General features: G+C 33.2%; 2 protein-coding genes across 2 annotated transcripts in view; one reads left to right on the forward strand and one right to left on the reverse strand.

The window, feature by feature from the left end:
- LOC110026917 (histone-lysine N-methyltransferase ASHH1) overlaps positions 1-14,602 on the forward strand; it is a 53,602-nt gene extending 39,000 nt beyond the window's left edge. Inside the window, exons 9-10 of the mRNA XM_020728127.1 lie at positions 9,046-9,526; positions 14,147-14,602. Of these exons, the coding sequence (XP_020583786.1) occupies positions 9,046-9,526; positions 14,147-14,425 (760 nt within the window). The 3' untranslated portion in view covers positions 14,426-14,602. The remainder of the gene's footprint in view (positions 1-9,045; positions 9,527-14,146) is intronic.
- A 438-nt stretch (positions 14,603-15,040) lies between these two features.
- LOC110026923 (RNA polymerase II subunit A C-terminal domain phosphatase SSU72) lies at positions 15,041-20,546 on the reverse strand. Its single transcript, XM_020728136.1, has 4 exons — positions 20,246-20,546; positions 19,990-20,135; positions 17,202-17,320; positions 15,041-15,275 (listed from the first exon to the last, which is right to left on the reverse strand). Exons 1-4 carry the CDS (start codon positions 20,458-20,460, stop codon positions 15,174-15,176), a joined length of 582 nt encoding a protein of 193 aa, XP_020583795.1. The 5' UTR covers positions 20,461-20,546; the 3' UTR covers positions 15,041-15,173.
- Positions 20,547-26,250: the final 5,704 nt, after the last annotated feature.

Raw genomic sequence — 26,250 nt, forward strand, 5'->3', positions numbered from 1 at the left:
GAACTTCAAGTTATTGTCAAACTTCGATGTAATGGTTTGGAATTCAGGCAAGTGCATGAAAATCTTATCATATAATTGTGAGAGGGATTTCGAGTTATATAGGTGCATTCAGAAGAATGTAAGTTTATCATGTGAATGTTTTGATAAAATATGTCAAGTGATTCTTATGGTTCTAGTTACTAAAATCGAATGTTTGCATGTGCTCCACCAAAATGATCTAAGGGTCTGTTTGGGGCAACTGCAGCTTATTAATAAGCAACTGATAAACAACTGATTTGGATAAGCTAGTTGGTTATTTGGTTTATGCTGTTAGAAAACAACTGTTTTGCATTTGTTTCTGGATAAATAACCATTATGACCCTGTGCAGTAATGCTGTTTGCAACAGAACTGTCATAGCAATATATATGATACTTGAGAAACAAAAAATAACTTCAGAAAAGTACAAAAAATAAGATATATACCTCACATAATAATTAGTATCAAGATTGATTAAAAAAATGAAAAACTATTAAAATTACAATTAAAAATATAAAAATATTAATTTTAAAATCCAGACGGCGTATGTCACGAACTATATCGTTCTACATGGATATCATCCAACCCGATCACTATCTACAGTGGAATCTGTCGGACTGTCTGCCCACAGGAAGAAGTCACACTTCTCTGTGATGCTCCACAAACATTTATAGAACTATCTCCCGTAACTATGTGCTAAATTTCAAACTAAACACAAACTTTCATCCATTATCCTAATTTCATAAAAAAATTGGAAAAATTGCATAAAGAAAACTATTCCAACCCATGAAATCGCCAGAAATTGCATATAGAAAAACATGCAATCGAAAATAACTCACAGTGACTAGAGATCAGAGGGAGGAGGAAAAGGTGAGGCAATGCTAATCGCGAGAGAGGATCAATCAAGTGAGAGGGGAGCGAGGAGTCGCTTAGGGCAGGCAGTCGAGCGATTCAGAATGAAGGTTAATTGCATAATAAGCAAGGGGAAGAATGCGGGTTGTTGGTTTGAGCCTGCGGCCGTGCTTAATAATAAGCAACTGCAACAAAAAAATTGTCCCAAACGGGGCATAAGTATTTAAAAATTAAACGGTTTGAGAATGTTGCACGTGTTAAATTGAATATTTCACTTATTTTTGACATGCATGCAATATTCTTTTGAAAAATTTAAGATTATTTTAAAATTAAAGAATTTTCATATATTAGAAGTCAAATTCAAGATAAATAAATTATGCATGCCCTCAATTGGGCCGCCTTATCCATAGAACAGGGTTGCAAGTCCCGTCTTATAAATCCAATCATTCTCCTTGCAAGGAATGAAGTTGACGAGTTTAGTAATTTTGAAATAAATGCTCAAATCATAAAATATGAATTTGTAAGTTCAAATCACCTACTATGATCTTCATCCTTATTAGGACTGGAGTCGACATAACTTATATTCTAAAAGTTTAAACTAACAAACTCAAACGAACTTCAAATATAAAAGTTTCAAATGTCTAAATCCCTGATGATGACCCGATGATTGAATATTTCAGTCATAGGGGTTTATTTTTTAAATTAAGATTTTCAAAATAATCAACTAAAATATTCAAGTTAAAATTAATAACGTAAAAGACACAAATTTCATATATCATACTTAACAATTTGTAAAGAGTGAAAAATTTTTGCTTGAACTTAGCTCACAAAAAAGCTAACGTCGCATCGAATGTATCGCTATATTTACACTCAAAATAATTTCTTTCCATTAAGTGGCGTGAGTTCTCTGTCTGTGTGATTTGACCTAAAGGCTCCACAAAATAGCTTTATGACTAGAACTAGTGGTTACCGTCAAATGACACTATTATATTACGGTTACGATCGAAGCCTGCATGTTCCCCAACGATTTTTTGTCATTTGAGTTGTGAACGATAAATGGTCAATTGATTGGTATAAATTCTTCATTTAGCTAAGTTTGACTTAAATTTGTCCTCTTAGATAAACATTCACCCCAGATCTATAAGTGTCTTTTGGACGACACAAATCATGGTTGCTGACGAGAATCATTCAAACAGGTGGGGACGACTACATTTTATGACTAAATAGATCAGAGATCACGATGCCTTGAGACGATGGAACCATGAGATCTTAATCGGGTTTATCATTATTTCCCCCACCATCCGCTTGAAGCTGCAAGTGATAAATTTTATAATTTAAACCATAAGTTTGTTGCTACGTGTAAATATTTAATTATAAATGATTAGCCTTAATCAAAAGTGCTCTCCTATTATCAGGAGGGGTAATTAACCATATGGACTTGTGCATGTAGGAAACCTCGAACCCTAGATAAAAAAATTCCTCACAAAATGAGGGAAAAATCTCTAGGTAGTGTCTTATCTAATATTCCAACTGTCTTATGAAAATTTAGCCCTCAAAGCTCTCAACAAACAATAAACAGAGTCCAAGGAGGCGTCGAAATTTTTTGAGCCCACAATTCTCATAGCCCAATCGTCTCCCAAAATGCGGTATTTATAGAATACAAATCTAGCTCACTAACCATCCTAACAGCACTACTCACAATAATGGTTAGATACTGATCCTAGGCTCTCAATTACTAAGTAATTAAAACTTTATTTTGCCGGTTCACAACAGAAATCGATGAAAAATGAAATCTTTCTTGAACCTCCCATGGCATTTGTAAACTGCGTTCTCTCCTTCCATCATTATGTGCAACATCACCAAACCCCCAGTTGATTCAAAATCATTAGTCGTCACTATGATGGCAATTTTTATATATTTTCAAAATCCTAACCAGAATTTTCTGTGCTTAATGAAGGAGTTGTTTGGAGACCAAGTTTATGTTCTAACTGAATATAGAGATTTGATTGAGTTCTGTGAAAGGACTTTTCTTCAAGCCTTATATGTTAAACAGATGTTCATCAATAAAATACCACGAATCCAAAGTAAACGACCTAAAAGGAAAAGAATATGAAAGGCACAAATCTGAAATTAACGACTTTGATTAAAGAATGAAGTACATGCTGAATTAGCTGTCTCGGCCTTGCCTTCAACATTTCTGTTTAGCAGCAGTTAATGAAGTATAAGAGCAACACTGCAGCAGTAGCAAGGGACATGAACACATTAGAAACTTTATTTTTATGCTTAATCTTCCATGGCTAGTTCTTGTTGTGGTTTTTATATGAGATAGCTTAGAGGAAAGGGCTCCATTCCAATCCATGAAATTGCTGTTCTTGTGAGTAGCTATTACTGCTGTCTTTCAGTAATTTCATCAAAACCACCACTCAAGCAGCTTGGAGTGCTCAAAACAATCGCTAGCGGTTGGTGAAACTGTGTGGTAGTATCTTCTAGACATCTGGCCATGTTTATATTTAAGCTTGGGTTGCTTGTAATGTATTTATTGGATTTGCATTTTGATTCAATTGTAAGTCATCATCATGATTAACTACTTGAGGTTGGTTTTATGAATCCTCATCATCCGTTCATTATTGTTAATTATTTCATGTAGTGTTAACTCTACTTCTTGATATGTAATCTTAGTCTACTTTTTTTTCTTCTTAGCTCTTTCACATTAACTCATACACCTATCTTTTTAAACTATCTTTTGTCCTCTATTTTGCGCTGAACTTGCCAATGATCTTATTTCAATGTTTTATTTTTAGCAGTTATCCCTTCAGTAGTCTCTTTAATCTATTCATTTATCACTCTCATTCTCTTACCACACTTCAATCTTGACTTTCATATTATTGCCACTTATCTTGGCTATATATGACTTATTTATCTCTTACCATTCAAATACAAATGGCATATTAGATTTAATTACAGTTTGTAGAAATTTTCTTCAAGTTTTCATGGTACTTATTTTTCTATATTATCATTTTTTCGAAGTGCTGCATTTGTTACACCAAATTGAGCTTCAATTTTGAACGGATCGACCGAATCTATAAACTAGAGAAGGGGTCCATATTAGCAACCCTTGAAGAGGCTATGAATTGATGGTTCATCATCGGTGTCTAAACTCCTTTTGGGTCACCAAAATTCTAAGTTGAAAGTCAACAAACAGAAAGGGAGGCAAATGTAAGCTCGCTTGTTGGCATGTGTAAGTGAACTGTTTTGCATGTCATACTCAGTTGCAATGGGACTCTAAAATATGATGAAATCTTTCCATTTCTCTTTACTCTAAATCAAGACAGACTAGTTCCCCTAAGTTGAAATCCTCGAAATAATTTGTAAAAAAGGAATTACTTGCAAATATCATGCTAGTTCGTTATCTGCCCCTTTCTGCCTTAAAATTTGATAAATTTAAAGAGTTGTGTGGTGCTCTAATAATAAATCCCATAAAGGTCACTTGCAAGGGATAAATCCTAGGATGTTGACTCATCTCAAATGAGAATTCAAAGTAGAGTTAGTTGTCCTTTATATAAAATTGTATGCTTTCAGCAATTTTGCGGCTTTCCTCTATGAAATCAAGTCGATCTTTTGGGGAGTTGTCACTTCATCCATGTAGATTGTAGAATGCTTTAACCTTCTTGATGATAGGTGCAACACTGAACACGAAAATTAAAATGGTCAACACAATCATCACCACCTCTGTTATTCCAAGAGATGCTTTATGGTTGTCCTTAATAATAGCGACTTCAACATATGATCACAATCAAAGTGAATCCTAATGAAGAAAATCTGAAGTTCCTTTCTCAGAATTCCCTCCTTTCTGTGGACTCCCACAAATGGAAATATAAAAATTAAGCCAAGATTCAAATGTGGCTTGGAGGCCGCAAATATTGTTTCTTAAATCTAATGGTGGAGCTATCAAAAGCAAATCAAAATTGGAGGGATCTCCAAGAAAATCTTCATCTCTAGCCCTATAAATTAGGTTCCCCCAAATTATTGAAGTATAAAAATACAAATTGCAACCCCACCCCTAAATGGTAATAATAATAGTAATAATAATAATAATGAAAAAAATTACTTCTTTGTGCTTTGTTGTACGATGCAACTCCTCTTCAACCTAATACTTGCCAAGCAAAGTCGAAGCCCATTAAAGCTTATGGAATGATCGTTAGGATTTCACTTGAAATACTTATGCCAATATATATGTAACAAATTCCTCGAGCGAGGCTGACATGCCCAAAACATGGTCTTGAACCATTTATGTTATCTAATGGTTTTGCTTACAAGCTTGTGTGCCGTTTTACACATATTTAGGAAGGAAATTCTCTATCATTGAGTTCTATCTCAAAATTTACCTTCTTGGCAAATTTTTTTTACCTTATGTGTGTAAGATCCCCTTGTTCGAGGTAACAAATGATTGATAGAAATGATCCTCATGTCAAGGCTTGGAAAAATGAATGACCTATGGCTATTCAGAACAAGGTATACCTATAGTCCCGTATGATGGAGCCATGAGATTTTGACGAAGTCTTTGATCATTTCTCTCTATTTCTTAGTATTAGTGATAATTACTTTAAAACATAAGATGCAAATTGAGTAGTGATGGAAACCCATTATAACAGTAGTTTTAATGTAAGACAAAAAAATATTTTTGCTTTACAGTTATCTCTGTGATTAAGAGGTGAAGTTTATCATGGGATATTTTGCCCATAAGAAGCATCAATTCATGATTATGAAGTTCTCGGTGAGAGTAAAATTTCTACTTTTAGTTTTATTCACGACTTAATTTGACTCTTGAAACACTGTCTGTTAGCCTTCAATGAGCGATTGAGGCTAAGAGCTTATAATCTCATGGTACTCATGAGTCCATTTGTTGCTTTAATTGGAGTCCTAGTTCTAAAAGTTATATAATCTTTTATATCACCATTTTTATGGTAGAATCGAAACATTTAAACTTATAGGACCAAATCATCACTTTGTCTTCCAAAAATGCTAATTAATATTTCACTTCCTCGAAAAATACATCTTATGTATTGATACAGGAGAAAAGGGAGTTGGAGAAGATTCAACAAAAAACAATCAAGAAAATAATTTGCGACAAAAAATTAACTAGAACAAAAACGGGATACACTAATCAAATAAATGATACAATATATAAGAGTTTCCTAGTCTCACAACCAATTGAGATGCCTAAATTACCACCCGAAGGATTGATAAAGGAAGGAGACCCAGGATGTCACCATAAACAATAAAGGGATACAATTGCAACCACCAAATGTCATGGATACAGACTTACCCTCATTCGAGAACCACATATGAAGCACATGTCCTCACAAAACTCAAATAAATAAAGACCCTTGATACAATAAACAACTACATATTTATAATCAATAAATGACCTAAACCTAATAAAAGTAGACAAACAAAAATACTCTTGTTGTTAATAGGAGTGAGCGACAACCGATCGATCCTTTCCCACTTGGACTCAATCGACCCCGAGTCCCCTCCCTGCACCGCGTCAATTTATTTTGGTTGGTGCTTCTGACTCCAATTGATACAGTTTCACGTCGACCACATTGAAGGTGGCAGAGCTGATGTAACCTCTAGGGAATGGAGGGTCTTTGATTTTTGACACTTATTTTCGGTGGCATGACTAGGATTTAGGTTTGAGAGGTGAAAGATGGTATTTGAGACTGATTTAGGGTGCCGAAAAAATTATTTAATCAACAAGAGGATTTAGTATTAGGTCAATATTTGATTATGGTTTGGTGGGTTTAGGTTTAGGAGGTGAAAGAGGGTTTATGAGACTGATTTAGGGTGAAAAAAAATTATTTAGGGTTACTAGTTTTGAAAATCAGCAAGGGGAAATAGGGTTATATCAATATTTGGCTATGGTTTGGCGGGTTTAGGTTTTGGAGGATTTTGGTAAAGCTAAGTTGAAACTAGGGTTAGGCTAGCTCTGATACCAAATGATATCAGTGAAGGGGGGTTGGGGAAGATTCAATAAGAATAGTCAAGAAACCAATCCAAGAGGAAAAAAATTAAAACAAAGACGAGATTCACTAATCAAATAAATTATACAATATACAAGAGTTTCCTACTCTCACAACCTATCAGGATACATAAATCATTACATGAAGGATCGACGAAGAAAGGAAAACTAGGATGTCAGCACGAACAACTTAGGGATACAGTTGCCACTCATTTTATCGAGGATGCAAACTTGTCTTTAGTCGGGAACCACAAAGGGAGCAGAAGCTCTCACAAAACTCAAATGAGCAAAGACCCCTAATTCAATAGATGAATACATATTTATAGTCAATAAAAGACCTAAACATAATAAAAACAAGTAAAAAAAAATACCCTTGTTGCTATTAGGAGTGGGTGGGAACCCTAGCTCTATAGAGAGGGCTGACTGACTCTCCTCCACTTGGACCGAGCTGGTTCAAAGTTACCTCCCCGCCTCGCATCAATCTACTGAGTTTGGTGGAGCATCGACCTCATATGTTGAAGCTTCTGACTTCTCATGATATGGCACCAAGTCGGCCATGTTGAAGGTGGCGAAGCTACTATAACCTCCCAGGATTGGAGGGCCTTCGACATTCGCCACTTGTCTCCTCGGTGGCATGACTAAGGTTTAGGTTTGGGAGGTGAAAAAGGGTCTAAGGAGCGGATTTAGGGTGCAAAACAACTATTTAGGGCTGCTGATTTTAAAAATCAGCAATGGAGAATTAGGGTCAGGTCAAAATTTGACTATTATTTTATGAGTATAGATTTGGGAGTTGCAAGAGGTTGTATTGGGCTGATTTATGGTGCAGAAAAATTATTTAGGTTTGCTGATTTTTAATAATCAGCAAGGGGGAATTAGGTTTAGGTCTAAATTTGGCTATGACTTTGGGGTTTTAGGTTTGGGACGATTTTGGTAATCCTGGGATGGAACTAGGGTTATGCTAACCTTGATACCAAAATGATACCAAAGAAGGGAGTTGGAGAAGATTCAACAAGAACAATCAAGAAATCAATCCAAGAATAAAAAATAACTAGAAAAAAGATGGTGTGATAATCAAATAAAGATATAAGAGTTTTTTTACTTTTGCAACTGATTGGGATAGAAAAATTACCCACCCAAATGATTGATGAAGGAAGGAGACTTGAGATATCACCACCAATAATGGAGGGATACAATTGCCACCACCCAACATTGTGGATATTGATTCGTCCCATACGAGACCACAAAGAGCACAAGCTTTCACAAAACTCAAATGAACAAAAAACCCCTAATAAAATAAATGACTACATATTTATAATCAACGAAGAACCTACACATAATAATAATAAAAAAAAACTTAAAGAAAATACCCTTGATGCTATTAGGAATGGGTGTCAACCTTAGCCCTAGAGAGAGGGTTGACTGGCTCTCTCCCACTTGAACCGAACCGGTCCCGTTTTCCCCTTCCAGCCCTACGGCATATACATTATTTTTGTTTAACTAAATATAAGCCTTTTTATTTTCAAATAGTTTCTTACCTTATTTAGAGTCACTTTGATAGAGTTTTAATCAATTAGATTTATTTCATGTACAATGGCATATATCTTGACATCTCATTTTCAATATTCTTTTAAAATATTTGGATTCCAATACAGAATATGAGAACATGATATTGATATTGGATTTAATCATATTATATTGAAAACTTTTTGTCACGCCACAATTTGTTATAATGCTAATCAATAGCCCAACACGATTATCTTTGATAAAATGAATTATTATGCTTACCAACTACACAAAGGCTGTGCTTGTTAAAACCCTTATTAAGAGATCCAATGAGTGTTAATAAAAGTTTTTTTGAATACGATGACAACTTGTGGGTTTACGTTGAAATTTTTATGTGCTTTACATGAACCGTAGGTAAATTTCAGTGTTTGGGATTGTTCATGTAAACAAAATTAAACCGAAGGTTGGAAAAAAAATTGCTGGAGCAATCTTTGCTGCAATCTCATAGATTGGTCTTTAACAATTTGGTTTTTGAGATTGCCATTTCTTATTGTTGATGCAGTCCTAAACTTGATCAAATAAGTATCATTTTATTCTAACTCCCTGCTTTACCTTTAATGCTTTTATCACATAATGAGTTTCTCAATGACAGGTACTCTGTTGACAATATGCCTCTCTATGATTCTACGGATGAGGAGACCGATTCTAACTTTCTCAAGGCCATTGTCCTATCAAATGAGGGAACAACATCTGAAACAGAAACTGGGGAGTTTCTTAGACGTGCCTATGACACTGATTGTATGATGCTTTCTCAGGCCTTGCCAATTAATGTCGAACCTCTGTGCTCTGTACCTATGGAAGTCGATGAGGGAAAGAACGAAGCAAATGAACAGGATAATTTTTATGTGCAACACGCTCTACAGAACCCTGGACAGAAATCTACAGTAGTTTCTCATATAAGAAGCAAAAATGTCTTCCGTAGCTATCAGATACAGTCAGGTCCTTTGTTTAAGAGTTCGCCACATTACTCTAATGGAAAATCAAAAAATTATGTGAGAAGACAGGTGAATGTGAAGTTTGTCTGTGAACGTTTGGCATCAAAGGAAGCATGCGATGAACTTCTGTCTTGTGAGGTATGCTTCATAACATTTTTTATATTTAATGAGTAGTGTCAAACTAGTCCCCTGACTGTTTACATGGGGCTATTTTAGTCTTAGAGTTTATAAAAGTGTCAAGTTAGTCCGAGACTCTTAAATTGGGTCTGAAATAGTCCTCCATGAAGACTATTTTAGCCCATATGAAAAGAGTATGCGGACTAAATTGACACTTTATAGACTCTAGGAATGAAATGGCCCGTTGCAAGGAGTTAGGGGACTATTTGGTACTTTTTTTATTACTGGTTCAAATCAACATTGTAATTTCCTCCAACATGCACTACAAAATTTTCTTCGTAAAGTTCTCTAGCTAGATAATGATAACTCTTTGAAATTTAATTCCTATGATGAGTGATCTGTTTTTAATTTTGTGTTAATAAGCATTATGGTCTTGTCCGACTGAGCAATATGTATCAAGTTGATATTTTCGACACGCTTGAAGTGGTAATTATTTCTCCAGATTGAATTGATGATTCTAATGGGCTTGGGCTGCACAAGTTTTGCCTTCTAGCTTTCATTACTTCTTTGAAACTTTGCCAAATTTTCTTCGCGCTCACCTTTAGTAATAAGTTTTACTCATCAATCTGCTTTTTCTAGTGAAAAGATGGCCACTGTTGTTGCATATCGAGTTATTGCTGTTTCTTTTTCAACTCTCTTTATTCGCATTTGTGGATGTCTAATCTGGTCCCTAGAGTTGAATGTTTTTGGAATTTAACTCATTGCTTATTCTAAAGCTGAGCTGGGTCCTGCATGTTTATCAAGTGCTAGCAATTTTTGTGATGCTAATTGTCAGCTAGGTATCACAGATACTGACAAGACTGCAATTTCGCCCGTAGACGCTTAGTTATTTGATGTTGTAGGTGATTGCTTCCGAAAAGTCAGCTCCTTATTTGTGGGGCCTTCTTGATGTTTATGAGAGAAAACTACCAAGTGTTTTTTTTTTTTTGTGAGGTTGATTAATTTTGCTAGCTAGATTTTTACTGGTGCTAGATTAGGATTTATTTAGTTTTGATGTTGAGATTTTTTACGGGAGCGAGATTCGATGGTTAATCTCTCTTATCGTTCTTGAGAGAACCCTTTTTTAAGTAGTTTTTCTTGGCTCAATTTTAGTTATAGATTTAATGTTTAGGTTGAAATTAAATTAATGAAGGTAAATCCAATCAAGATTTTAGTGTTCTGCCATTCTGGGTGTGTTGATGGATCCAATTTGCCAAAGTTGGCGCTTTGAACCGTAACATCCATGGAGCTTGATTAATAGGGCTGCAAATGCACCAGTATGGTCGACAAGCTTTAGTTCAATTAGAGCTTGTTCATGATGATTCAACTAATAAATAAGAAAAGAATTAGATATTCTTATAAATACAGAATTGATAAATGAACAAATTTGAATAGTTTGGTGTTAGATTCATTAATGATCATTAACTATATCATTAAAAGCTTGTGAACATGCACAGTAGGAAGCTTGATTTAGGCTTGACAATTTGATTTAAAATTCGATTGCAATTTTATTTAATATATTATTATATGTGAGTCTTATTCTCTATTTATTAGATTGCTTTTGTTGATGAATATTATGCTTGTTAGAAAAATTATTTATCTTGTATTCAATTCAATCAAAGTCTTGTTTTTAAGCTAATAAACTGCTCATTAATTGTCTTGATATATCTTCTTTATTTATTTAGGGTCTGTTTGGGGCAGCTGTTGATTATTTATAATCTGCTGATAAGCAGATTATTCTAATAATATGATAATCTGCAGATTATCAGAATTAGTTGGCTTGTTGTTTGAGACAGCTTATTCAGAACAACTTACTGGGAGCTGTTGTTGAATAAATGACCATTTTGCCCCTGTTTGGTTATGCCCCTGTTTGGTTTGCCCCTGTTTGGTTAAGTTGTTGGAACAAAACTGAAATTAGAACAAAAGTATATAATACAGAACCCAGAAATCATCATAAATCAATTCAAAAGATAACATACAGTGGGAAATGTGAGAAAATAAATTAGGATCAGCAACTCTGGAAACTTGAAATAAAGAAATATTCATTGACGGAAAAAGGATGGTGAAGATTGATTTCATTTGGCTCATTTTTTCGCTTGTAGAGAGAACATTAATTTAAAGTTGGTGTTGAAGGCTCTTAGGGGAAACTGAGGGAGCAGAATGTAACTAGAAGAAAAATGAATTTCAAATCAACTGACTTCACCATTTTTCAAATCCAATTACTCCTTGTTGCAAATATACCTGGAATTGAATTCAGCTCAGAACCATTCTCCACCTATCCTATTTATAAGCTATAATGCACGCATAATGCACAAGAAATTTACATTTGTTGCACACAATTCTTATGTATCTAAACTCACACCCACTTTACTTCTACGGCAAGCAGGGGAAACGAATCAGAGAAGAAGAACTTCCAAGGATCGTAGGGGAAATGAATCAGAAAGGAAAATCGAAATGGAAGGAGAGGGATATCGGGTATACCTTTCGTCGATCCTGGAAGGGCAAACTGAGGGAGCAGAGGAGCGGAGGAGATCGATTCTTCTGGAAAGGCGAGCGAGGGAGATCTGCGAGGGGGAGATCCAAGGAGATCTGTGATACTCCTTTCTGCGAGCCAAGCGAGGGATCAGGAGGGCGATTCTCCAAGGAGGGCGAGCGAGAACTGAGGGCAGTGCTGGAATTGTTTCATAATCGCAAAACTGATACGCGGGATGCGAGTAATATCCAGCTTGCGAGGATACGAAGAAAACAACGATAAGATAATGCCGCGGCACTAATAATTTGGGGCCAACGCGATATTCAAACGAAAAGGCGGCGTTTTGAAAACGCCGCCACACCCCTATAAGCTGGCCCAAACGGGCCCTTAACAAGTTGTATGATAATTGGCTTGTTAATTGCTCTTTAATAGGTTTGATAAGGCTCATTTGTCTACCTAACAAGCCTTGCTCAAACCAAGCTCAAATAACTATAATTTTAAACAAGCCTAATAACGTTCGGTAATTTTAAACAAGCCTAATAATTTTAAACAAGTCTTGTTAGTTTTTTTATGCAATCTTCCGGCCATTGTATTTATGAAATGTATGTATTTGAAAAGACATCTGAAGCAAAAAAAAAAAAAAATCATTGCATTTGATTTTAATCCCATAAAAAAACTCATATTTCTTAATTACATGCATTCGAATTAAAAATGCATTTCTAGAATACATGTATTTCAAAGCATCCTCAGGGGCATGAAGTGACCATCAATTATTCATAAGTTTCAGTTTGAGTATTTAGAAGTTGGTTTAAGACATGGTTTGATTTACATCTCACTAGTAAGCCTAATAATGCGACTTTTGATCTTATTTTATAGGCAAGGTAACCCAACTGATGGCCAGGTGTTGACCCTGTTAATTGGGATGATTTAGCCTTGCCATCCATCATACTTTGGATGGAGCTTCAATTTTGTCGACTTTTTGACATGTATTACAAATATTGCCTCGACAGTTGATCTTGTTTAGCAATGGTTTTCGCCTAATTCCCATTATAAAGTAGTCAAGAATTTATGGGAATCGTGAGCGCAAACTATGAAGTATGACCTTTGCCTTTGCTGTATTTTATTATTATTATTTTAGAGGATGGTGAGTGATAAATGTTTAATTTAAATCCGCAATTTTGGGGAAATTTCGCCTCATCGATGGGCCACATATTCTTTCACCAGCAACTTCCTCGGAAGATAGAAGTTGAACTAAAAGCGAAGCTTTCGGTGTGTTTTGTAGTATGTTGCATGAAATAATGTTATTATTTTTCTCACATAGATGTTCGAGTTGCTTTGTAATTTAGTTTTATATAGATGGATGAAGCTAATCTAGGTAGCTTTTCATTGTATACTTTCCACAAATGATATTTACAATATCAAATTTTCTAATGAAATGTAGAAGAAAATGGTCACCGCACAAAGCTTTTATAGCATTTAGTTTGTGAATTTTTCAATGTTTGTTGATCTTTACATTCATAAAGAAGTGTGATATTTAGAGTAAAATATTTAGAGGCTATTTGAGATCATTTTATTTTTTTATGAATTTGATTTGAAATAAAACATATTTCATATGTTGGGACATGTTTAATTATTTTTAAAATATTCTAAATTCTAAAAACATTATTGAGTGTTTTTGAAAAAAGTTGATTTGTTCTTAAGGGCAAACAATAAAAATGGGGCATTCACATACACACAACTTAATTCTTATGAATTTACATATCGAAGACCTAAACTTTAATATTTACATTCATCACATTCAAATTTTTAACATCACATCAAAATTATCATTTTACTAACTTTTTGAAAGTCAAATGCGCTATTTTTTTGCATAGATTTATAGCATCAAGCTGTTATAAATGTAAATATCCAACTCTGGTGTTGGATATGTTAATCCTTAAGCATTATGTGGTACATATGTAAATTCTCCAATAAAAATATGTGAAAATTACATTAAATAAACAAAAAAATCTCAAATAGCACTTCAATTTATTATTTTTATTTTATTTTATTTTATTTAGCATCAGAAATGCTTTATCTCTATATCAGGCCTGCTTCTAAATTCTCTTGTATAATAAAATATCATACAGGAACTGAAAAATCAGGCTACCTCTCAACTGGATCGCGTATATGATGAAATAAGGCCAGCTATTGAAGAGCGTGAGAGGGACAGTCAAGACAGCGTGCCAACCAGCGTCGCAGAGAAGTGGATCGAAGCCAGCTGCAATAAACTAAAAGCTGAGTTCGATCTACATTCCTCTATTATTAAGAGCATCCTCTGCACTCCTCATAGAAGTTGTGCTCAGGCAAACCCCCATGAAGAGTTGGACTTAGAAAATGGCATCAAATTTTTAGAAAATGGCCAGTGAAAATACAGATGCTATCTATCAAAGGGATTAGTGGAGTAGATCCACTATTGATTTACATTATTTGGAGATTTTTATTATCTTTTTTGTGTCTCTCTTTTTGTAGCTCTATTTTTAAGGCAACTTTAGATTTCCCTGCTTCATGTAATTGTTAGCATTCAGAGTAAAATTTGTTCACTTATTTCCATTTGTTTGAGTCAAATTTGAATGTTTTGTGAGATTTAGAAAAACAATTGTTTAGATTCATTATCCATTATGAAGCTTGCGTTACGATTAGATGTTTATTTATCCTAATATGTGCATTTGTATCATGCTTTAAATATGCTTTTATTTAAGCCAAAATATTCTTAGAGATTGATGAAATTTACTTGATTTTTTTTTTTCATCTTAAGGGCTATTTTGGGATTATTTTTGTTTTTATTTTGTATTTAAAATTTTTTATTTATTTTAATATTTTGATTTGAATTAAAACATATTTGTTTATGATAATTGTTTTTAAAAATAGGATAATTTATTTTTTTTTTAAAAAAATTTAAAAAATATACCAATAAAATATAATTTTAAAAATAAAAGTAAAAAAAATAAAAATAAAAAGAAAAAGTGATGACAAACTGGCCATGGATATTGAATAGATTATTTTTTCCATCGAAGAGCAAAAGACTTCTCTCCATATACTGTAATTTTGTCAACACAAAATGCACCAAAGCATCAACAAAGATTGCTTGTATTTACTGAAAGACTGAAAGTATATCTAGTAGAAAGATACACTATACAGAAGCTTCCTATTATGCTGCTGCTCAAATGCGATCACAATGTCATCAATTGAATCTTCCCAGACATCCACAGCTTCCAGCTGCACAACAAAGCAGGAACACAAATTCGTCAATGAACCATGAATTTTTACAATTTGGATAAAAAAATAATTACAGCAACAACAGCAGCAGGGCCACATGATTTTTTTTTTTTTCAATTGTGTTCTATTGAGTGTCAAATTTTCATTCCATTCTAAAAAATTAAGGTAATTTTTTAGGCCTACTTCTACATTTCTTAACCTAAGTCAAATTTAAAACATCTACTCTTCTAATTGGGTCATCAGATGGTTGATGTTTGAGGTACCAAACCATCTAAGGCGAATCTCTCTATCTTGTTTGCCACTGGAGCTACTTCAACCCTTTCACTAATATATTCATTTCGCACTTTATCTCTAAGTGTAAAACCACTCAGCCACCCGAGCATTCTCATCTCAACAAACAATTGAATTTATGCATCTATTTTACATACCAACATTCTGTGCCATAAAACATAGCAGGTCTCAACACCATCTTGTAAAACTTTTGATACTTGCCTATCACACAATAGGCCCCATGCATTCCTCCACTTCAACCATTCAACTTGTATTCTACTAACAACATCTCTATCAATATCACCATCATTTTGAGCAATAGACCCGAGATATCTAAAACAATCACTCATTTTAATGACTGTCACCCATTGTTACAATCCTACCACTAGATCTACTATTACTATAATTACATTCCATATATTCAATTCTAGATCAACCCAAACAAAAATTTTTAGACTCAAAATTCAATTTTTTCTTGAACTCTCTCTATTCTTATCCACAAGAAGGATATCATTAGCGAAAAATATACACCAATGTACATCCTCCTGTAAATGTTCAGTAAGAACATCCATAACTAAAGCAAAAAGATATGGGCTTAAAGCCAATCCCTAATATAATCCAACTGAAATAACAAAATACTTGATCAATCCTCTGCATGTTTTCGAATACAAGTAACAACTCCAATATACATATCATTAATGACTTGAATATAAACAAAATATCAACACCTTTCTTTTCTAGAACTCTACAAAACATTTCTTTTGGAATTTTATCATAAGCTTTTCCTAAATTAACAAAAATCTTATATATAGATCTTCTTTACTCCCTCTATATTTCTCCATCAAACTTCTCAATAAATGTATAGCTTCTATAGTAAACTTTCCCGACATGAACAAATTAATTTGAGGAGAAAATTTTGTATCAAGTCGTAACCTATATTCAAATACTCTCTTCCATAACTTTTATATATGACACATTAACATAATTCATCTATACTTTGGACACTCTTATGCATCCACTTTATTCTTAAAAATAAGAACCAATAGACTTCTTCTCTACTCATCATACATCTTTCTAGTTTTTTTTTTTTTTAATATTAAGAAATTCTAAGAAATACGATACAAAAAATAATTACAAAGAATAATTAGAACTGATAAATTTGTTTTTCTAAAAACTACTGCTCTTGGAATAGCGTATACATATCAAATTTCTAGTGAAAAAGACATCCACATCTCACAATGAACTCCACAAGTCATATTTAAGACAACCACAAAATAAACATTTCCAAATAATTTGATTTCCTAATGTTCGCAATTTAGAAAGAGATTGGCAAAATTGACATCCCTACAAAATAATAGATTGGAGGATTTGCATACATACCACTCAAATCTTATTTATGCATGAAAAGGTGTATTTTTTTTTTAAAAGTTAAAAAGTTGTTATTTTTTCTGTGATATGAAACATTTGAGTGGTATAAGTAAAAAAAAAGCAAAATTTAGGTGTTATACACGTAAACACGTAAGAATTGGGTGGTATTTATGTATACCCTAATGGATTTCTGCGGCACACATGGAACTAGAAGATTAAGCCGTGTTCTCAAATAATAGGCCACCTAGTTTGTTATCTGCGCTTTCTACTTAATAGATGTTAGCATACCTCTTGGCATAAATCAAAAGCAAGCTTGGCGCCAATGGCAGCCTCTTCATGGTTATCTTTGACCTCCAAGTTGATGATGAGTACACTCTTCAATAATGAATGTTTGCGATTATTTAAATCTGCATAAATGAATACAAAGGCCAGAATGATAACATGTTTTTAATTGACAAAAATCATGTCAGAGTTACAAGTAAAGGGAAAACGCAGAGATGGAAAGAAGGGTTCAAATGATGTTTGTTGCCCCAATCAAATAACAGGTAACAAGTTTGATCAAAATAACAATTTGCATGGAAAAATTCAAGGGAAATTTAAACACATACCTCACAATTCCTATGTATTTACATATCAAATAACTATTGTTTGATATTGACATCATTATGCTTTGGAATTGTAAACCTATGCATGATAATGAAAAGATAATAAAAGTTGTATTTTTTAATGTAGTATTAAAGATTTGGGTTTTAATGGAGTAAATATGAAAGTTTAGGTGTCAGATAGTTAAATACATAAGAATCGTGTGATATGTATGTAAATGCCACAAAATTCAAATATTCGTTGACTAATGCATTTTGATTGGTTCAACCTTAAATCGGTCATCTGATTGGTTTGGTCCAAAATTAACTAGCACCAGAGAGTTAATCGGTGAACCAGGTAGCAGCCCGATTCTAATATTGATTAACTTTGGCTTTTTGGTTCTGATTGGATAGCTTAAAAAAAACATTTTAATCTAAAATATAAAAAATAATTAAGATATCAAATGTTGAAAATTAAATTTAGAATCATATTCAAAATATTCAATAATGAATTATCCTAAATTATAATATTATATATTAAATAGATAAACACTTCATTATTATATCATTTAAATCATATTCAATGATTGTAATATTTATTATGTCATCTGGTTCAATTCAAGATTAATCGTTGCATATTAAATCACTCCCTTTGGTTGAAAGTTTTGCTTGAAATGACATCCAGAGCTAGCATAACACAATTTGCAATAACAGAAAATGTTACTCCAGCACACTTTGATGCATTTGAGATACGCAAATCATCACAAGGCAAAGAGCAAAGGTCATGGTTTGCATATCTCAAATGCAGCAGACAAAAAATAGTTGCATCTTTATCTCAATCTATGCAATTCTTTTCGCATTCTATTCGATACCTATGTACAAATATCTCACTTGGCCCACTAAACTAAACAATATAACTCTGAAATTGAATGAGGTTATAAACAGAAATAATGAAAAACCTGAATAAAGCCAATAGACACACACACACACACACACACACACACACACACACACACACACACACACACACACACACACACACACACACACACACACACACACACACACACACACACACACACACACACACACACACACACACACACACACACACACACACACACAAATCTTTCATTTTTGAACCTTCTAATAAAATTCTTGATGTGTTTCACACACACACACACACATACAAAAATCATAAATCATAAATGAGAAAAATACTTTTCCTAGGTAAAGGGAGAGAAGGCAGCACAACAGACCAAGGTGATGCACTTGTGATTCCATTTCTATCATTAACCCATCACATTATTTTCAATTCCAACAACATGATTTTTCCTATTTATAGTGATGAAGAATAAACCTTACTATTTTTTTTTCTTTTCCCACTTGAAAACTTAGGAGAACTACAGCACTTTTGTGTTTCCCTACCACCAAATGGAGCTCTCCAAGCATCTTCTAGGGACAGGGAAGTTTTTTATAAAAAGAGCTGTGGTTATTAACCTTGTAAAACCCCAAAATTACCAACTTCTATGGTTAATGCTAAATAATTTTGAATAAAGTTCTACAATTTACCCGCTATTGCAATCATTTGGCTACCTAAGAAAAAAATAAAAATCCTAAATTTACCATAAAGGCTAAGCATTTATCAAAACCTTTTCCTTTATAACTATATTACTAAAATTGTTGAATCAGCAAGTGTTTTATCTTACATAGAATTCAAAGGTTTCAAATAAACAGAACAAAACATAAAAGTTCAGTACTGAAACTTGAAGATGTCAACAAAGTCCATAGCCACAAATATCAAACACCTACACTACTTGTGGTCTGAAACGTCTTCACCAAGTAGAATAAATGAGATCTCTTCTCCAGACAAATTTTTAACAATGAAAATGATATCTGCATGAAAAGACATGTTAATGATGGCTGATGCAGTTCATTATCATCATATAGTGATAATACCATATCACCTCAAGATGTAAAAGCTAGTAAAAGAATTACATAACACACAAATCTTATGTATTTACATATTTAACATCTAAAACTTCATATAAATATGCATATCACTCAAATTTTTAACATCACATCAAAAATACCACCATCACTACCTTTTAAAAAGTGAAATACACATTTTCATGCCCGGGATTATGACACCAAGATGTTATAAGTGTAAATACCAAACTCTGGATGTTTAGATATGTAAATACAAAAGAATAGTGTTATGATGTATGTAAATTTCCCTGAAAACAATCAGACAACATTCTTACAAATGCTTCCGTTCACATTTCAACATAGAAACACATCAAGAACTTTATTAGAAGGTTCAAAAATGAAAGATTTAGGGAGCCCGTAAGCATGAAAAAAAGGAATCCTCTTATTTGGATGAACGATTCCCCAAATGCAACGGGACTGATTTCCTAATGCTATGAGCGATCGAGAAAATTTTAATAGGTTTATGAATAGCAGGTTATCTCGTGTAATACAATCTGGGGACAAACCTTCAATGACCGTATCAAACACCTTCTCTTCAAATGTGAAGGCGACATCGAAGTAGCCATCCGCAGCGTTGTCCTGCCAGCGCTGAGGCGCAGTCTTGACGCTGTAATTGCGCTTCAACATGGGCAGAATCCCGTTGCGCTTGTACCTAAGCCGTTGGATTCCAGCAGAAGAAATTACATTTAGAAAACAATCGAAGGGGAGGGGAAGTAAGATCAGGATTAGGATTAGGGTTTTGAAGAGGAAAGGAAGGCGTACAGCTCGGCGTCCTGGCGGCGGAGTTCGTCGTGCATTTGCTTATAGGGGGTGCCGAACTCGTAAACGTTGGGTTCGCGGAGAGAGGGGCCGGGAAGCTTGACATGAGCGCCGGTCCCGTAGGAGCAAACGTCGAAGCCCTCGCGCTTGAGTAGGGAGTGAGCTTCCATGCTCCTGTTCTGGTTTGATGAACACACCATGGCGAAACGAAGTTTCATTTTTCCGTCTCTTTTGCTCCACCTTTCCGACGCTCGGCCTCTTCCCGGCCGCCACAAGACCTGATTTTTCGTGCCTGTGGTTCGTGTCATTGCCTGAAATAACTAAAAATTTTTAGGGAAATTGGTTTTTTGGGGCAGTTTGTGCATTTCAGACTTATTCTTTAGGGTTTAGGGTAAACCCTAAACCCTAAACCCTAAACTTATTCTAAAATGTTACCCGCAGGTTGACCGCGGTGGTCGACTCGCAGCCAACGTTTAGTGTAAAAAATCAAAATGCGGCAGACAACATTTTAAAAAATGGGTAAACCAGAAAGTTAGATGGCGTTTTCAAAAACTCCTTTATGCATTTACATTATCAGACCTAACTTTCTCATATTTACATGCATAGCATTAGTGTTTAAAATGTGTGCATGAAAATACGTATTTCACTTTAAAAAAGTGATGATAGTATCATTTTGATGTGATATTAAAGTTTTGAGTGTTATGTGCGTGAGTATGAAAGTTTTTGTCTGAGGTTTGTAAATACATAAGATTGTGTGCCATGTATGTAAATGCCCCTTTTAGGGGAGTTTAGTTGTGTTTTTTTTAAATAATTATCAATCAAATTTATGAAAATATTAACATACTTGAGTTCCACGAATTTATGAATTTTTGGATTTAAGATTCATAATTTAGCCATCGATTCATCTTAAATTCAGATTTATTAAGTCTAATCGATTGGTGGATTTAACTGATTTATAGATTTACAAAAACCTACTAATATTAAATCATACTTGCAGCTAAACACCACCTTAGTAAACTAAAACCTCACATGTTATAAATATTTTGACAACTTTTTTAGTGGGATCGATATGCAAACTAATAATCTGTATATTACTTGACCAACATGTATACATGTGAGAATAATCAATCTGCCTTGCAGAAATTTTGGGCATATAAATATTTTGACAACTTTTTTAGTGGGATCGATATGCAGACTAATAATCTGTATATTACTTGACCAACATGTATACATGTGAGAATAATCAATCTGCCTTGCAGAAATTTTGGGTATCGGTGGCTCAAAACTCATGTAGCTCTCAATTTTGGACTTTGTAGCATGCAAAAGTTATTGTAGCTCATCACTACAGCCTGCTCGATCAATTATAAATTATGTAGTCCACAGCTCATACAACTCCCATCTCCACTCTCGGTTATCACAACTTATTATTATAGCATATGTAACCAACTACGATCTATATGATCCACAACTCATGTAGCTCCTAACTCCAGCATACGTGGCCTATGAACGTTATTTCAGCCCACCACTATGACTTACATGACTCATAACTCCTACAACTTCCTACTATGACCTTTATGACTAATCAACGCTCCTGAAGCAACCATCTATGATCTACTTGGGCAATTATTACCACAAATTTCAACTACGTCCTTTGCGACAACCTAACGTTATAATCACAATCTACAACATTCATGGTGAGGTATTGTCTTCATAACAATGGACTATAGCTTTTGCAACCTATTACAATTATTATTTTTCATTGTCGTTATACATCAAAATTATAGTTGTATCTTGTATAATTAAAGAGAAGAGCGGGTTTATGTACTTATAACTACATAGTGGTTATTTTAACTGGGCTAAGTCCTATACTTTCCCCTTTTTTAGGATTTTCCACATAATAAATTGGTGTGTCTTATTCTGCTTACTTCTTTGTTTATCTATGAATATGTTGGATCTTTGTCTAATACTAAGACGCTAAATAATTACTCTACTGACCAAAATATCAAACCTATTTGGTCAGATCATAAATGTCTCAAAATGCTAGTATGAGAGAAAGATGTATTATTAAATTTAAAAAAAAAAATTACATTAGTATATAATAAATAATAATTCGAATTAATTCTTCATTATAAGTTCAAGGTATTAGACCATAATGCAGGCACACTAAGGCTAGCTAAAGAAGGGGCACAAATGAAAAAGCAAGCCATGCTCATAAAGGTCTATTCCACTATTCTCTCTGTACAAGGAATTGCATCTCGTTTCTTTTATTTTGAATTTCTTAGTAAGGAAATGAAATGAATCATATTAAAATCAATTTTCATTGAGATTTATTGGATTGAGATTGTCTTTATTAATAATTATTTTATCTTTATTGTAAATATACTTTTCTTGATTAAGAATTTTATTTTCGCTTTTCATGCTCTTTAAAATTACTATTTATATATCAATGCATCTATAGATCTATATATCAATTTAATAGTGATAATTTATTCTGCTTATCTCAGCATAGCATCAAAGACCATTTTAGACTCATTGCTTGCTGCCCTAACTCAACCTTGATATGTGTTTGATGTAGTATGTGATGCATCATGTGTGTGCACATTCATCCCCTCACTCTAGTCTACTTACTCTAACATTGCACTCAGCTTTGCACTCTATTGGGCTCGCCATTAGCATTTGTTAAACTTGTGCTTTGCAAAGCATCTCATATCACCACAAATGTTATCAAGATCCTGCCGATTACACTACTTCAATGCAACATCTTTCTTAGCTTCATTCAACATGCTTATAATGTTACCAATGGCGTTATATTGTTCATCTTACGACGTGACACTGAGTATGCTTGCACAATGATCATCCTCTCATACTTAACGAGCATTGTGATTCAAACGATTATCAATTCATAAACATCTCCCTTGTAAAATCAAGTATCCTCATTATGTGCTCTAGCAATTGCTTAATAGTTATTTTATTTCTTTATCCAGTGTTCGTTGATGACTTTTTATATACTTCTTTCTCTAATGAAGCTCTCCATTAATTATGATATTTATTAAATTTTATTGTATTAATTAATTTTTTTGGATTTTCATTTTGTCACTATCTTATGAGAAATTTTTATCATCTGCAATCTCTTATTCCCAAAAAATAAATATAAAAGTGTAATTCTTATAAATGTGATTTTCTCACATGGTTGTTTATAGTCTCAAACTAATGACTTCCTTTATTGTTATGCTTTAAAGGACCACTGAATAAATATGAGATTTATTTCATTCCAAATGCTTTCAAGCTTGTAATATTTTCAAATATACACTCTTTACAACAACGTCAATTTATGTGTGAGTTGACAAATAAGTTGAAGTTTGTTACAATGCTCTAAAAGACATAAGGGATGAAACCTTTTAAAATTGTTCCTTCACCATTAATCTCACTACTTTGCAAAAGTAAAATAAGGTCTTTCTTATTGCTAAACTTATTTCCAATCTGCATCCAGCCTTCCTACCTAATTAAGCTTAGTTACTAAATGATTTTATATCTTCTAATATCCCCATTAGTATCTCTTATGTTCTCTGGACTACTAAACTTACTACTCTATCTTTTTCTAATTATCACATATCTCACTTACTACTAATTATAGAGATACTTTATATGACGTTAATAGGGGTAGATGCAAACATGGTCACAATTCCTTTCCACCATGTCAACATTGTTATAGAAGTGATCAACCATCTTATCATTCTTGAGATAAATTTGGTTATCTGTTAGCTTCCTATCTTTTCATTGCTACTATTTTTTATTATATTAATGCTCATTTTGGCCATATCTCTTATTCTGAAATAATATTATAAATGTTATAATAGTCACATTAAGCTATCATTATCTCTTATGTTGTCTTCTCCTCTGGTATGTTGCAGTTACTTGTTCTAAAACAATTTGCCTTAGACAAAATGCTTCTTCCAGCATGATTAGTAAATTTCAAATATTCACTCACTTTTCATATAAACTCTTCCTCTTGCCATCATTGCATATGTATCCTCCTTTCAAATTCTAGAAAATGATCCATTATTCTCTCCTCCTTAATAACCTAAGATACACTCACACACACCTTAATATTCATTACTTTAATGTAAACTTGTTATCTAAAAACTATCTTATTAAATCTTATAATTGATCAATTGTTTCCCTCTCATTGTCTTTTAATGGAAATCAACATGAAGAAAAATATTGATAATTATATTGACTTTAAAGCTATATACTATCTTTCTACATACACTTTTTTTTTCTCTTAAGATCTCGTCCCTCACCTAAGGCATTATTCTCTCAATCATCCTCTTCCTAAAACTTTGCATGTATTCACTCATCTTTCTTCCAATATCTCTAAATTTGAATGTCAACTTGTGAGTATGATATTTATTATGAAGTTCTTATATTTAGCATCAATATCTCTTTATAATAGTGCTCCTTTTGGAACGACATATTATTTTTTTTCTTTGGTTCAAGTTTATCTTAACTTATCTAGGAGCTTATTATATTTTCTTTTTTATTGATGTAATTAAAGAACATATTAATCCTCTTCTTTCATCAAACCCGAAATTTCCTCAAAATATTCAACTTCCATCTTTTATTTTAGTGCCTACTATAGCTTCACACAAGTCTAGCCCATTGGAATCGATGACTTCCTTATGATGCACCTCATTTCATGCCATATTTTTATAGACAAGCTTTAATCTTATCAAATTTCTCATGTCTTCATCTTTTATTTACTCTCCAAAAATGTATATGCTATTGTACTCACAACCTGATATAGGTTTTTAAATCCTCAAATCATTGTTCTATCTTATTATATTATTTTGATTTATTTCTTTCTTCATCTCTCTGTTATTCTTATTCCCAAGAAGTTCAAGAAGCAATGTTAAATTCGAATAAGAAATATATAAAAAATTTTGAAAGAGTGATTCAACTCTATATGTGACAAAAAATGACTCAACATTGAATGTACTTGAATTATGTTGGGGCTGACAACATTACTCTCCAAAGTCTATTTAAATTTTAAGTTAGCACATTAACATAAAGTGAACTAAAAAATAACTTGTTTGATTTTTAGCTCTAAAAAGAATTCTTTCTCAACCAATCAAAAACTCAACCTTGTTTTCTAAGTCATATTCAGTATATTTGGATCGTATTAACACCAATGATTGCATGAACCAAACAATAAGCAGGCTACATGTGTTATGTTCAAATCAGTCATTTATATTGAGTCCAATTTTGATCAGATATTTCAACTAGTATATTAATGGGTTCTAATTGGATCAAAAAATTTCAGATCTCTCTGACTTTAATTGACATTCCTATTTACTTTGACCAATTATTTTGAAACAACATTTATCTACCTTGTAATTTTAATAACATACTCATTTAAGCATGTTTTATTTTCCTAATATAAGGGTGCATCATTTTTTTATAAATAAATTAACAAGCTACAATTGTTGCTATACATTTTGAAAGGGATTATTAAGATCAACCTTGTAAAATCCTTAAAAATTTGAGCATATAAAAAATTATTTAACTTGCTCTAAAATGTTGAATCTATACCCAAAACATGACCGGTTATTTTGATATCTACATCTTTGCAGTTCATTAATCTCAATCATGTAAATTTTTTTAGAAATTTGAAATTAAATATTTTATTTTTAAATTATTAAATCCTCCTAGAATGGGCAAATGGACGGGTTGTCCATTTTGATTGAATACATTAAGGGTCTGTTTGGGGCAGCTTATTTGGTGTTGTGGCATTTTGAAAATGCACCTGACATGTTTGGGTAAACTGAATTTTGGCAGTTTATGCGTTTTCAAAACACTGAAAACAATATTTTCACACCACACCAATCTAGGTGAGGTGGTAGCTTTCTAACTGCGGTCTGTTTTTTCCTAAAATAAAAATAAAAATTTGTAATAGTCATCGCACCTAGCTTATCAGCAGATTTTTAATCCGCTTATCAGCAAATTATTCA

The sequence above is a fragment of the Phalaenopsis equestris genome, unplaced genomic scaffold (assembly GCF_001263595.1).
Source record: "Phalaenopsis equestris unplaced genomic scaffold, ASM126359v1 Scaffold000403, whole genome shotgun sequence".
Taxonomy (NCBI): Eukaryota; Viridiplantae; Streptophyta; class Magnoliopsida; order Asparagales; family Orchidaceae; genus Phalaenopsis; species Phalaenopsis equestris.

What these genes read in the sequence shown, in the direction of transcription:
- LOC110026923 (XM_020728136.1), bottom strand. Translation starts at nt 20,460, where the DNA reads ATGAAACTTCGTTTCGCCATGGTGTGTTCATCAAACCAGAACAGGAGC. An exon ending in CGCCGCCAGGACGCCGAGCT is followed by an intron (nt 20,136 to 20,245) that starts GTACGCCTTCCT and finishes CCAACGGCTTAG; the next exon opens with GTACAAGCGCAACGGGATTC. An exon ending in GTTTGATACGGTCATTGAAG is followed by an intron (nt 17,321 to 19,989) that starts GTTTGTCCCCAG and finishes TCATTTATGCAG; the next exon opens with ATTTAAATAATCGCAAACAT.